This window comes from Boleophthalmus pectinirostris, unplaced genomic scaffold (genome assembly GCF_026225935.1).
Source record: "Boleophthalmus pectinirostris isolate CB_2022bp ecotype Guang Dong unplaced genomic scaffold, ASM2622593v1 HiC_scaffold_4, whole genome shotgun sequence".
Taxonomy (NCBI): domain Eukaryota; kingdom Metazoa; phylum Chordata; class Actinopteri; order Gobiiformes; family Gobiidae; genus Boleophthalmus; species Boleophthalmus pectinirostris.
Window position 1 is genome coordinate 9,371,271 of NW_026571353.1, and position 14,796 is coordinate 9,386,066.

Consider the following 14,796-nt stretch of genomic DNA (forward strand, 5'->3'; position numbering starts at 1 on the left):
TTATTAAAATGTATTTATTTATTTATTTGTAGCTCTAATGTTTAGGCCAAAATAAAATAAAATATAGCATAACATAATAATAGGATAATGTAACAGGCTACCCTCGTTCATTCTTCTGCGTAATAAATATACTCCACTTACTGTACAGCCTAGGATTTGCTAAAATGAAAATAATTTTGATGGACACCACTAGAGGGAACTCTTGAGTTTGCTGTGGAGGTGAATCAAAAGTTGGCAGTTGATTGGATTGAATTAAATCCAATCATATATTTTTTTTATTGAATAAGCAACTTACAAAAAGCAAAATATAGCCTATAAAATAAATTCTAAATGTCATATCATGTAATAAAAACACATTTTATTACGAACTGAATTAGGCTATATATATGGTAATAAGCCATCATTATTTTATACATGTTTTAATATCATTAACTTAGATTACAAGGGGAAAAGCACTCTCTATGTTAATACTTCAAACATATCAACCATATTCTGTTTAGTCAAGGTTACAGCTATAATAGGGTATATGACAATATTACTAGAACATTTCCATTAATTTTTCCTACAGACTTTTTGAAAAAAATGTCAATGTCTCGCAGAAACTAAGCAGCTGATAACTAATATCCGTAGTATAGCATTATAGACTCATTTATTGATATGTTGCAGCTAATGTCATCAACATTCCCTGGGGGTTTGATGCTTGGACACAGTAGCTCACACATCACAATATAGTACGTATTTAGTACAGATTTAATTGATGTTGTATTTAACTGACCTCCATTCACTATCGGCTATTCTATGGTGCTGGTTTCTGGAGATCTATGGTGCATGTTTTTTGGGTTACTTGGGTATTACTTGGGTGATTGTAATAACAAAGAGAAAACATATATAAATGGTAATAATACATTCTAAATAAGTACCAAAAATAGCAAGAGACTGGTGTCAAATAACTATAGAAATGTATATGTGCAAGTCAAAATAAACTCAAATATTCACAGGACATATAGTTTTAGCTATGACATAAGGGTGAGCTGTTGTATAGTTGTATGGCATATGATATGGATGTAGTTCTGAATCTCTCACTGAGCAGAGTTGTAGGAGCCTGCTGGAGAATGAGCTCCTTTGGCCCTCTATAATCTGGTGCAGTGGATGAGTTGTTGTACAGTTGTAGGGAGTATTATTTGTCCCGCTAGACTCTGATGGAGTGGGTCAGCAGGAGTATCCATGATGGAGAGCAGTTTGTCCAATGTCCTCCCAGTCATGTGACCATCTTTACGGATTGGTTTCTCAATCCGTTTTATGTCCAATTCTCACCTTTTTGTTGAAAATTAAACACCTAAATAGGACCATGAATGTTCGTATTGATCACAGGCTCCTGAAAAAGTGCTGTTTAAATCCATTTTGCATTTTTTCTTGAGTATTCAGACATAATCTTAAACATTTGCTAATCTGTGCATTGTGCCACCATGGTAACTCCTAAACATTCCACCATTAGAGATGCATGTATGCATGCAACACCCCCCAGCACTATGTCACCACAAAGCATCAGCTTTTATCTGGCTTTCATTCCAGCTGATTTGCAGTAGTTTCCGAATCATTTCTTCCTTGCGACTCTGCTTGGTTCATCTTTAAAAACCTGAAAGCATTTCTAAAACTGTGCGATCCAAAACAGTACAGCAAAGGGTCCAGGCATCCGTTGACCCCCGCGAAAATCCAGGAAGCATAGTAGGCCATCTGGACGGCTTGGAGCATGGAACATCTTTGAGGATAGTGCTTTATCAGTATAACCCCTGTTGTCCGGATCACATTCATGGGCAAAAAGCAAATACCAAAAATGAGCAAACACATTCGTATCATTCTCTGCGATTTCAGTTTCACTTTGAGACCTTTTTGGGTGCTGGTGTTGAGGCGTGTTAGAGTGTTGGCGAGGCCGAAGTAGCAGCCAGCAGAGATGCTAAGAGGAAGCAGAAATCCAACTGTAAACAAGACAAAGTTAATAGCGTAGTAGATGTTGGAAAGTTTCTTCTGGCTGAAATTGAAACATTGGCGACGCTTTCCTTCTTTCGTTGTCGGGAGAATCAAGGAGTAAACTAAAGATTGCAGAAAAAGTAGTAGCCACACCCCAGCACATATTTTTTTGATGAAGTCTTTGTTTTTCATTCTAGAGCTTTTGTTGAAATTCACCACCGCCGTGTATCTGTGAACGCTGATCAGAGTGAGGAAGATAGTGCTGCCGTAAAAGTGTGAACTCAACAAGGCGATTTTGGCTTGGCACAGGAACTGACCAAAAATCCATTCGTTACCCATGGCGAAGTACACGGCCATGAGTGGAGTGACGGGAGTGGCCAGAGCGTCACTTAGAGCCAGATTGAACTGAAGGACTGTCCCAGAGCTCCACGACGACATACGGAAGAAGAAAACCCAAAGGCTGAACATATTTAACAAGAAACCCACGAAGAAGACCAAGCACATGAGCACGGAGATGGAGATGTGGCCCGTCGCTGGTAAACAGGTCCCGTTGGTGTTGTTCATGTTGGCAAAGTTTTCAAATCTAGAGAGAGAGAGAAATTAAATATTTATAAAGGTTCTATATTACGCAAAATTGGTTCTTGTGATCTTTTAAGTCATGTTATAATGTTACTTCCTCAAGAGCATACCTGGAGTTGTGCTTTGTTTCATTCACACATGTTTAAAGAATCCTTTATTATTAGTCTGTCCACATCTCCAACGCTCAAAATGCTCTATTCCACTTCAAGTTAACTACTCCTTTTACCTTTTTGTTCAGTAGAGATGCTCAGTGGCAATTCCATGGTTGAAATTATCCAAATAATACTAGTGCAGGGGTATGGAGTTTAAAAACACAGTGGAGCACTTCCTGTATTACCACATGACATCACAAGGTGGAACAGAGCATTTTGTCACCCTTACATCTGTCTTGCCCTATAAAAACTATATAATGTTGAATATAAGAGCCTGTTAAAATGAGAACGCTTGCAGGTAAAAACGACTAAATATTTTATCAGAAGTGCCTTTCGTTTACAGTGACGGCATTTTTGGGGCTTAAAAACGCAAAAATCTGAAACCACCCTCCAGAGTGGAAAAGTTCAATACACACAACCGTAGCATTTCTGTCTACACTGCCCTTGATATTCGAAAAGTTCTATAACAATATATTTCCCATTTAAATCAACTCTACAGCCCAACATATACTTTACTTTTCATAATTAAAATATAGATTGTTGCTTAGATTAGATAATTGAGATGAGATTTCAACTGTGTTTTTTGACTACAAACACCTCTTCTAATGCACGGCCCCAGTTTACCTACATGTTTACCAGAGGGGAAATTTCTGATTGTGTTGGTGCAGATTACTTCTCTTTATTAGGAAGGAAGTGAAAATATGTTGTATACCTAGAATTGAACTTTAAATATGTAAATATAGGCATCAGTTCCTTAGTGTTGATTTGTGGTGTAGATTGCCAAGGTTGTTCATACTTAGACACATAATATTGTCATTATAACTCACACATCACATTATACTGCAGAGCAAGAGTAAAAAATACTGTTAACATTCAATATCTTTATATTATTTATTTATTTATTTATTGTCACATATTTTTCAAATATATCATTTTTTATTATTATTATTTTTTTTTAACATGTGTCAAACATGTGTCTGGTCAGGGACACAGGTGGTCACATCATTTGGAACATTTCTCATCAGTTCTCACAGGCTCTTGACATGTGACATAGCTCTCATTCACAAACATATATCATAAAATCACCATGTTTTTTCAGTACAACAGGTGTGTTCACATGTGGTAAAGGACAGTGGCTTAATCTCTGTTGCTCTCAATACTCAAGCATAATAGCATAATTCAGCAATTTGTGAGCACCAAAAATTGTCAAAAAAAAGAAAGGATTTCATGCATGACTTAAACAGGGAGAAAGGTCCCAGCAGTGAGTTCAAACTGTACAGACTACACACAGATATACACAGATACACACTGTGAAATGTATAAATGTCTTGTTCACACCTGTTATAGTACACACTCAGTGTTGATGTATTTGCTTTTCTAACATTTTACACTTTTCTTGAACATAAATATTTTGGCTCAAATACTGCAAAATGTACTTTGCAACAGGTAATGTGTACATTTATATTTTACATAATACACAGACAGGTTTTAGACAAAAAAGCAAAGCTTTTCCTGTCCAAAATTGTGCGAGTCCCTATGACAGACTGCACTAAACCAGTGATTCTCTTTGGTCTCTGAGAACTGCTCTGTGAAATGAATGAAACAGCTCATAATACACATGACCAGTCTGAGAGTTTGGATGGTAAAAACTGACTTTTGGGAGACAATTGATCAGCTTTGAATGTAAAACTGTATTTTGCTGGGATATATATTTTTCTGTAACATGTTATAGTCTGTGTACATAAATACTGCACACTCTTAGCACAACCAATAGACCAAGGATAAAACTGAAAACACATGAACCACAATATGAAGAGATTTTATAGACAGATACAGAAGCACTAGAACAACGTAAAAGACTTCTGTAGTGAAAACCTATGTGAACCAGGTTTTCATTTAGACACTTGGAGGTCTAAGTTGGACACAGCTCAAATACCAACTGTGAAAAAGCACAGGTTTGAAGTTCTTATTTAGAAACACACAGGATAATTCAACAATTTTCAATACTACAGGCCTGTTCAGATGTGGTAAAGGGTTTTTCCCAAACACATTCACTTACAATAGAAACTCAAACATGACAGAAAAGAATACAATTTGTGAGCACCCACATGAATCAGTCGAAAAAGTAGTGTTGATGTATGCAATTCTAACATCTTTCAGTTTTCTTTGCATATATACAAAATCTAGTTTGCAATTGGTAATGTGTACATTTATTTTAAAATTATGTTTGTGTTTTAGACACACCTAGATTCTGTGTAAAGTGTGAACCACAATGTCAACTGCACTAGCCCAGTGAATCTCTGTGGTCACAGAGAGCAGGGCAAAGACTTCTGAGCTGCTCTGTAAGTTTAAAAAAAATGTAAAAATTAAAAAGAAATGTAAAAACTGTTATGTGTGCCAGCAGTCAGCCACAAGAGTGTTTCAATTTATGTAATATATTTTTCAGATCTGTATTTTTATGTAAATATAATGAAAAAACAAAAGTACATATTACAAGTTGCAGATTACGTTAAATTATAAATATTTATGCAGAATAAAACTGAAAGATGTTGGAATTGTAAATACATCAACACTACTTTTACGATATGTAACGTGTTCTTAGAAATCAGACACTTCATTGGATATTGTGTACAGTATGTAGTGTAGTGTAGTGTAGGTGTCTATTCATACACTCTGTGTTCCATGTTTGATTTATTTGTGAAAATCTTTTGGTGTTAGATTTTAAGTGTTTGAATTTCTACCTTGAAAGTGAAAGTGTTAGGGACAAAACCTTTTACCATGGGTGAATAGACCTGTACTACTGAAAAAAAAAATCACACATCATAATGTATGTTTCTGAATGTCAAGAGTTCTGAGAAAGAGCTTGCCAACTGATGAGAAATGTTTTAAATTATGTGACTACCTGTACCCATGTTCAGATACATGAACCAAATGATCAAACAAACCCAAAATTTCAAAAAACATGCCAAAACAACTGCAAAAAGTTCTCCCCCCCCCACCCCAAGTCTAAATAAATGAGGATTTCAAAACTTACTTGCGAGTCTTGATGGAGTTCGTAGTTGTTAGAAGTATGGAGAACTATGTACATTTTCACACTAATATTACAGACACCCAGAGGAGGGGTTTACTGATAGCCACACCAGCCCAATTTCTATTCTATTTTTACATAAGGGAGATGCTGCTGCTTTTTTGACTTCTTCCTTCCTCAACATGCTCCTAAGATTCACTGTCTTCACAAACAGAAAGTTATTTGTGGTAAACGTGGCAAGCAAGCTCTACACCAGACACCAGTTTTCAGGTAAAGATTCTGTCGACAGTGTCTTGAAATCTTTATAATATCAAGAGTTTAGAAAATCAGATACCAATCGATACTAAAATTAGGACTGAAACTAGATATTCATTTGAGATACTAAAAAGGCACATTCACAGGACAAAAATAAACCTTTTCTGAACAGCATTATAATGATTTTCAGCAGTATCACAACAAGTATAAGAGCACATATAGCATACATCTATATATAGCACATAGTATACACCCATGGACCACTGTACGACAAAAGGATTACACAGATATATGGCGTCATGGTAATATAAATGAAAGTACTATGATTTAATGCTGAAAATCACATTCTATTGTTCATTTTTTGTCTTTTTTTTGTTATGACATCAGAATTATACAGGTGTTGAGTACTGAGGCTATTCCTTAGTACTGAAATTTTAGTATGGTGATAACCCTACTTTGAGATTATCATGCACATGAACGCTTTTCAACACTTGACTTTTACTTGCCATTGACTTTTACTTGATGCTTTACTTTAACTTTTACTTACGAAATGACTTACAGCATAAAAAGCACACTCAAATTTGGGGGCCAATTTATGTTATTTTAACTTTTCTTCTACCAGTGGTGAATTATCTTGTGGCACTTGATGACTGGTGGCTTCTCATCAGTTGTGCAAACAGGAAACTGTTTGAAATTTTGAAGTGAGTTTTGTCACCCATACATCTTTTATCAGATGGCTGTGCATAAGTGAGAAAAAGGAAATTTTGTCTCTGTAATTTGCGTTGACAGCATTCATGAACACAACACATGACTCCATTTGTGATTACATTTAATAGATATACAATCAACACCACAATTTTCAACCACTTGTTTTTTATGTTGTTTTTAGATACATTGTGCGAGTAAAGAATTTTTAAAAATTCATTGTTGTCGTAACTACATAGCAGAGCATTGCTTCCCAAAGACTGAGTCGCGACTCTCAGGTGGGTTGCAAGAGATTTTTTTTTTTGGGTTGCCTTGTCACGATCTGCATGTAGGTCTGCAATATACAGTTCTGACACATGAGAGAGTGAGTGACTATTTTGTTCCAATACTGCTGGTTTAATAGAATTTTGAAAAGAAAAAGAAATGAGCTACATTTAATGCCCATAAGGCGACTTATGGGTCCTTTTATTGCTGCTTCAATGACTGTTTTTCATTGTTTAAAACTTGAGTAATACCAATTGTTCAGAAAGACACAATCACTCAGTCAACAATAAAAATATCTTCATTAATGTTCAATAATGGTCAAATCCACCTTTATTTGTGATTTATGAATAATGTTTATTGATTTGGGTGGCAAAGGTTTGTGACTTTTAAAATATGGGTCCCCAGAACAAAAGTTCGTAAAACACTGCTTTAAAGGTACACTATATACATTTTCTGGTGTGAGGGGGCTCCCCATTAATGTCCAAGACATTTACCTTGTAGGTGTTTTTACTGCACAAAAACACAATTTATTCAGTGTGTGGAGTGTCTTCTCCACAGATCTGACACAGATCATGGAGATCAACTTTAAGATAAGCAAATATTTTTTCTTTATCATATATCTATTTTTCCAACTTGAAATAGGACAGTTTTATTTTATCAGCACATTTTACTGTTGTGTGAGTGTAACTGCAAAGTAGCTAACTGTGACAGGAAGGACACTTGGTGTAAATATATGGCAGTACATTATATCGTTCTCAGTCATCAGAATTCTAAAATGTCAATATTACTTTTTAGAATAAAATAATAAACATAAAAAAGTATTACAAGACAAGACTAGTGATGGCCTAAACGAGCCCAATTGTTATGTTCACATGGAAAAAGTAATATCTTGCACTTAGTTATGCAAACTCATTACAATGTGTTTCTTTTGTAGTATAGTTGCAGTACATTTTTTAAACCACTAGATGGAACCCATACACCCACCAACACAGCGTGATACAGTCTCGACACACAAGGGGAAAAGTGATTCACCCACTGAGGTATCATCTACCCATCACTAGACAAGACTAACCAATGTCATCAAGTATACAAGTTACTAGTTAAGCACTTCAGTATTTGACATTGGACAGGCATAACTTAATTCAGCTTAAAAGTGCACTATTCAACTTTTCTGGAGACAAGCAAGTTGCGGACTCCTCACCTAAAAAGTTATGATAAGTGAGAAAAAAAATATTATCTTTATTATCTATCTGTTATTTCCACTTGAATCGGATAAAAAAGCTCTCTCGTTAGCTCTCTCGCGTGGCGGCGGTCTGCGCATGTAAACACTGCCGAACAACTGAAGAAAGTGATGGATCGGTGACGGCCGCGCGCAGTGGTACGTATGCACAACACTGATGACGGGGATGCCATACAGATTTATGTCAAAAAATCCGAACTATCCCTTTAAGGCGCCTCTAAAGTTTTCAGATCCAAAAAAGTAAAGCAGTGGGTCCAGGCAGCAGTTCACACCAGCAAGAATCCAGGAGACATAGTACGCAGTCTGTACATAATGAAGTAATTTGCACTGTTCTGGATAGTACTTATTCAGCACTACTCCTATAGTCCGGATCACGTTCATGGGCAGGAAGCAAATCCCAAATATGATGAGGCACATTCGGATCATGCGCTGGGATTTGAGTTTCACTTTTAGACCTTTGGAGGAGCTGGTGTTTAAGTGAATGAGTGCGTTTGTGACACGGAAATAAGAAATTGCTGAGATAATAAAGGGAAGGAGGAAGCCGACGGTGAATAGGACACAGCTGATGATGAAGAGGGAGTCTTTCAGGGTCCTCTGGATGAACGTGAGGCAGTACTGGACTTTCGTTGTGGGAATTGTAAAACCATAGATGAGACATTGCGCTAAAAGAAGCAGCCACACTCCAGCGCACAGTTTTCTGATAAAGCTTTTGTTTTTCATCCTGGAGCTCTTGTTGAAGTGCACCACAGCCGTGTATCTGTGAACGCTGATCAGGGTGAGAAAAATTGTGCTGCCGTAGAACTGGGAGCTCAGGAGGGCCATGATGACTTTGCAGAACACCTGACCAAAGGGCCAGTCATTCCCCATGGCAAAGTATGTAGCTATGAGTGGGATCGAGGGGGCTGCCAGGGCGTCGCTCAGAGCCAGGCTGAACTGGAGGGTGGTCCCAGCGCTCCACGACGACATACGGCAGCAGAAGACCCCCAGACAGAAGACGTTCAACAGAAAACCCATGAAGAAGACCAGACACAGAAGCACTATGATGGAGAAGTGTTGGGTCGAGACTGAGCAGGTAGCACTGGAGTTGTTCATCTTGTTGTCTTGAAATCTGGAAAAGTTGTGTTGTTGGGCTTCAGCTAAATTTATTATTGCTGAAATACAAAAGTATGCTGTAATACAGTGAGTTATTGAGTTTTGTTGAAAATACAATACACTGAAAATACAAGGTTCAAGATTTGTGACTTTACCTTTTGGATATTGCATAGTAAAGTACAATATAATCAATAAGGAAATGTGACTCTCAGAAGGTGGGCAAAAGCCAGATTTCCCTATTGATAGCATTGCACTTTACCATGAAATATTCAAACGGTAAAAGCTCTCTGAAGTTGATCTCTTGTTTTTTTTTTACGTGCACAACTGACACATAGCTTTTGATTATGGTTTGATATAATGTACAAAAAAATGAAATAAAAATATTGTTATGAAAAAATATAAATGCACAAATGTTGAAGCTAATCATGTCTATTATTGACTAGACCCAAGAACTCTTTCTCCTTAATTATTGTGTTTACAGGACAGACTGCTATTGTCTCCTTACCACTGCTTTTTTTCCCCTCTCAGTGCACTGATCTTTCTTTTTCAGTTCAAATACCTTGGCTTTAAGTATTTAAGTATATGCCAATATCCGATATAAACCAAAAATGGCACTCATTTCCTTAAAACACAGTTAACTTATTACATAAGCAATCCAGTTGTGTTATGTCATTTATTTATACTTATTAGTTGCTATTGTACTGCTTCCTATGAATTCAAACATTGATACATTCTAGGCCTAAATCAGCATGTAAATAGTCTCATTACATCCAATTAAAGTTCAACCATTAACCAATAACCACAATGAGAAGTTATCATTCAGTTTAGATTTTTAATGCTTGTCTGTGTATTAAAACCAGAAAAATAATATTAAAACAGTATTTAAACAGCTTACTATGAAAGTAACTATTACTTCCTGTTTCTTATTTTATTTATATGCATTTTAATGTATGTATTGTGTTGATATAATTATGACAAAATGTCATTTTGGTAAGATTTCAAATTTGATAAAATTGTACAAATGAAGTTGGTTTAAAAAACTGTTGATGTAAAAGAGATCTTACCTCTGCTGATACTCTGGTCATTAAAGAGGTCTGTGTTGGCAATGCCACTTCCTCAAGTGGTAGAGAAATCAGATTAGAAAAAAGGAAATGTACAATGATGCATCATCAAGGTATTAGTCATTTCATCCATATCCTCCAGCAGTTAGCTCTCCAGTTCCCTGGAGAAACATTAGTGCCACTAAAACAACCACTACCTGTTCAGCAATAAAATGAGTCTGGTTTGATCTAATTATTGGTGAAGTTAGACCTGTAAGGCCTATTCATGTCAGGTTGTTATAGGCCTAGAAACAGTGAATTTTAGATTCACAATGTGAAATTATACAAATGTATGCCTAACTGATATCTTCTTAATACATCTGTGCATTAGAGGTATTAATCTGAGCTGAAGAGTTATTTAGTTTAGATACTGCTGGTAGCTGGTGCATGTCAAGGGTGTCACAATTCTGAACTGTCAGAGGAACCTGACTAAAGGTCCAGCCTCAAAGTTAGAGTGTTTGGTTGTGGAACACGGTCCAGTAGTTCACCCAACCAGCCCACATGTGCTTTTATCTGGCCTTTGGGGGGGTGCTCTTTGGATATACTGTCCAGAGCTCTCTGTTATCTATCACAGTATGAAGGGTAGAGAAGGATAGAGTGCATGTGGACTGTATTTAATTTTACAGGGATGATGTACAGGAGCATTAATCAAAGAAATGTTGAAGAGATGTGTTGTACCAGACTATAGCTCTTTGAGCTAATCTGCAGTAAGATGAGTGGAGAAACTCAGGCAGTGTGGTAGTATGAAGTGATACTATAACAGATCAGATGGTTGTGCTGACAGGGTAGAACTTGAAGTAGAGTCACTGCTGTGAAATGGATGTATAGAAGGATTAAAGTATAAGATTTAAGGAACATTGTTATGTTCTGTGCAGAGAGTGTTTCATTACATTACATTTGCAAACTCTGTTTATCATTGTGTTTTCGCTTCTGCAAAAACAGTTTAGTTTTAATCTGAGTGTTAAGGCTTGAAAATGGAGATAAGGTCATGTTAACGTGACAGGGGTATTCAGCTACTTCAGATGGCTGAAAAAAACTAATAATTCCTTTTTATAAATTCTGGAATAATCAAGATAAAAATACATACACTACATAAGTTCAATTGGGACTTTTACTAGACCAGTAATCCTAAAGTTAAAACTCAAAGCACCTCACAAACAACTGACATTAACTAGATTCTGTTATTTAAAATATTTTATAATATAATTGGAGTGATTACAGAAGTGTAGGCTAGATAGAATAGAAATATCCTTGTTATGTACATACTCAAAATTGTTTGGCAAAAAGTCTTGGAAAAGTAAAACTCTGGCTAGTGACTTAAAATTTGCTGTTCTTTCAGATTCACACCTTTGCTGATTTTCAGTTTAACCTTTCCTCAAAGATGTAAATGTGTCTCTAAAGTTCCGTGATCCAAAACAGTAGAGCAGAGGATCCAAGCAGCAGTTCAGTTCAGCTATGAGTACACAGTCTGCACACAAAGCAGTCTCGCAATGTTGAGGAAAGTACTTCGTGAGTACTGCTAGTAACATGAGTAACGTTCATGGACAGGAAGCAAATCACAAAAATGATCAGGCACATTCGGATCATGCGCTGGGATTTTAGTTTCAGGCCTTTGGAGGAGCTGGTGTTCAAGCTAGTGAGAGCATTTGTGAGCTGGAAAAAAGAAATGGCAGAGATACTGAGAGGAAACAGGAAACTGAACAAAAACAGAACAAATTATAAAGAGGGAGTTTGACAGGGTAGTTTGACTGAAGCTCAGACATTGCACACGATATCCCACTTTAGTTGGGGGCAGTGTTGGGAAGGTTACTTTTAAAATGTATTCCCCTACAGATTACAGATTACACACCCCAAAATGTAGTTTGTAACGTAATCCATTAAATTACTTAAAATGAGTAACGTAATCTGATTACTTTGGATTACTTGATATTGTCATGTTTTTTTAAACGACATGAATGTAGCAACCACATCCTGAAAATTATAGTTTGTTGTCTTCAAATTGTCTGAGCCCACGTCTCCATGAATAAGCAACTGTTTGCTGTAGAGAAACAAAGACCACGATATCTTAATATAAGAGGTTTTGTCTGTTAAAAGACAGTAACAAGATAAGACTTTCCTTAATATTAAAAAATATTATTGATAGAGAAATAATTTTTTATATGATATCACCTTAAATTATGTCAACCTACTGTTAGGTGTCATGTTGTTTAGACCTGGTTTAGTCCTGGTTTAGTCCTGGTTTACTCCTGATTTTAGACCTGGTTTAGACCGGGTCTAGACCAGGTCTTTAGTTCTGGTTTAGTTCTGGTTTAGTCATGGTTTAGTCCTAGTTTAGACCTGATTCAGTCCTGCTTTAGTCCTAGTTTAGTCCTGGTTTAGTCCTGGTTTAGTCCTGGGTTAGTCCTGGTTTAGTCCTGATTTTAGTCCTGATTTAGTCCTGATTTTAGACCAGGTCTAGACCAGGTCTTTAGTTCTGGTTTAGTTCTGGTTTAGTCGTGGTTTAGTCCTGGTTTTAGACCTGGTTTAGTCCTGAGTTTAGACCTGGTTTAGTCCTAGTTTAGATCTGGTTCAGTCCTGGTTTAAGTCCTGGTGTTAGTTCTGGTTTAGAGGCGCACAGGAGGAGGTTTACGCGAGAAAACACGGTCCACACGCGGCGCACGAGACGGCGGTGTCCGCACAGTAACTACGGAAGGAGACGTGGTCCGCGGGTTCTCAGGTTAATTACAATGATGAAGGTGTGTGTTTGTGTGTATTTGTGTGTGTTGTGTTGTGTGTGTTTGTGTTTGTGTGTGTTTGTGTGTGTTTGTGTGCGTGTCCCCTCATGTCGCAGGTCATTATAGGACAGTAGTGCAGATATTATGAGTCTATGCAGGTTGTTTTCACCAGTGCCAGTAGCTCCTGTTTCACATTTAAGTTGTAGGCGATTTTTATATATTCTATATATATTCTATTCTATATATATTCTATATATAATCTATATATAATCTATCTCACGTCGGGAGAAGAATTTCCAAGACACAAATGCGTTTTTACCAATGCACTGCTGCTTCCACTGTGTGACTGACACCGCCAACTTTAACATGACGTTTACATCGCTCTTACTGTCGCGTTCTGTTTGGGTTTCCGGCAATGAGTGGAATTACCGAAATAAAAAAATAAATAAATGGGATGTAGCATAAAATGTGAAAACAGGAAAATACCGCCTTGTAATCCACTTATTTCAGCAAAGTAACTGTAATCCAATTACCACTCATTGAAACAGTAACTGTAACGGAATACAGTTACTCATAATTTGTACTCTGATTACGTAACGGCGGTACATGTAATCCGTTACTCCCCAACACTGGTTGGGGGAACAGCAAAACAACAAACCAGAGATTTCTCTAAAAGAAGTAGCCACACTCCGATGCACAGTTTTTTAATTAAGCTTTTGTTTTTCATTCTGGAGGTCTTGTTAAAATGCACTACAACTGTGTATCCATGAACGCTGATCAGAGTGAGAAAAATGGTGCTGCCGTAAAAATGGGAGGCCATGAGAGTGATTTTGACTTGGCAGAGGAATTGTCCGAAAGTCCAGCTGTTGCTCATGAGGAAGTACCTATCTGTGACTGGAGTGACAGGGGCAGAAAGGGTGTCGCTCAGGGCCAGGCAGAACTGGAGGATGGTCCCAGCGCTCCATGACAACATACAGCAGCAGAAGACCCACAGACTGAAGATGTTAAGCAGGAAACCCATGAAGTAGACCAAGCACATGAGCAAAGGGATAGACATGTGCTGGGCAATGGGCAGGCAGGTCTCACTGCTGTTGTTCATGTTTATAGTTTTCAAGCCTAAAGACAAGCAAAACATGGGCGTTTATAGGTACTATATTAAGCAAAATGGACTCTTGTGGGCTTTAAGCTATGTTATAATGCTGTAACCACCAGAAACATACCTGGAGTTGTGTTTTGTTTCATTCACAAATGGGTAATACTTTATTATTAGTCTGTCTACGTAACCAAAGCTCAAAATGCTCTGGTCCACCTTGTGATGTTATGTAGTAGTTTGCTAGTTAACAGCAATTGCTATTATGTTTAGACTGGCAGTTCCAGGATGGAAATGATACAGATGATTCTAGTGAAGGTGAATGGTATGGAAGCCCATTTCCTCCAGTAAATAAAAAATAAAAGCCTCACAGGAAGACATAATTTGAAGTTTAAAAGTCATAATTAGGAGTTTTCAAAGCTGATTCTAAACCTACTCTTGCTATGCCAGCACGTGGGCTGGTGCAACCATTTTCTTGGAGAAGCCATGTATAAATCCACTACAGAAAAATGAATACTTATTTTACTAATTCACTTCACACTGCGTCCAAATGATCTGCCCCGAGCCCATGTTTTCATCACTGAGTGACCCAAAGTGGCCAGTGTTATT

At 37.1% G+C, this 14,796-nt stretch overlaps 3 protein-coding genes across 3 annotated transcripts; all 3 read right to left on the bottom strand.

The window, feature by feature from the left end:
• Window positions 1-402: 402 nt before the first annotated feature.
• On the bottom strand, window positions 403-5,804 carry LOC110154676 (P2Y purinoceptor 2-like). The gene is made up of 2 exons (XM_055161715.1): window positions 5,734-5,804; window positions 403-2,551 (listed from the first exon to the last, which is right to left on the bottom strand). The coding sequence occupies exon 2, from the start codon at window positions 2,530-2,532 to the stop codon at window positions 1,564-1,566; it is 969 nt and encodes a 322-aa protein (XP_055017690.1). The 5' UTR covers window positions 2,533-2,551; window positions 5,734-5,804; the 3' UTR covers window positions 403-1,563.
• Window positions 5,805-8,389: 2,585 nt separating this feature from the next.
• LOC110154674 (P2Y purinoceptor 2-like) lies at window positions 8,390-10,359 on the bottom strand. Its single transcript, XM_020918684.2, has 2 exons — window positions 10,348-10,359; window positions 8,390-9,342 (listed from the first exon to the last, which is right to left on the bottom strand). The coding sequence occupies exon 2, from the start codon at window positions 9,281-9,283 to the stop codon at window positions 8,390-8,392; it is 894 nt and encodes a 297-aa protein (XP_020774343.2). The 5' UTR covers window positions 9,284-9,342; window positions 10,348-10,359.
• A 1,388-nt stretch (window positions 10,360-11,747) lies between these two features.
• Window positions 11,748-14,196, bottom strand: LOC110154673 (P2Y purinoceptor 4-like). Its single transcript, XM_055161490.1, is given in 4 exon segments — window positions 11,748-11,910; window positions 11,912-12,100; window positions 12,102-12,192; window positions 13,752-14,196. Coding segments are annotated over 4 exon segments (888 nt in total).
• Between the last annotated feature and the right edge of the window lie 600 nt (window positions 14,197-14,796).

Bases quoted from the DNA above. Each gene is read 5' to 3' on its own strand.
- LOC110154674 (XM_020918684.2), bottom strand. From the start codon at position 9,283: ATGAACAACTCCAGTGCTACCTGCTCAGTCTCGACCCAACACTTCTCC.
- LOC110154676 (XM_055161715.1), bottom strand. From the start codon at position 2,532: ATGAACAACACCAACGGGACCTGTTTACCAGCGACGGGCCACATCTCC.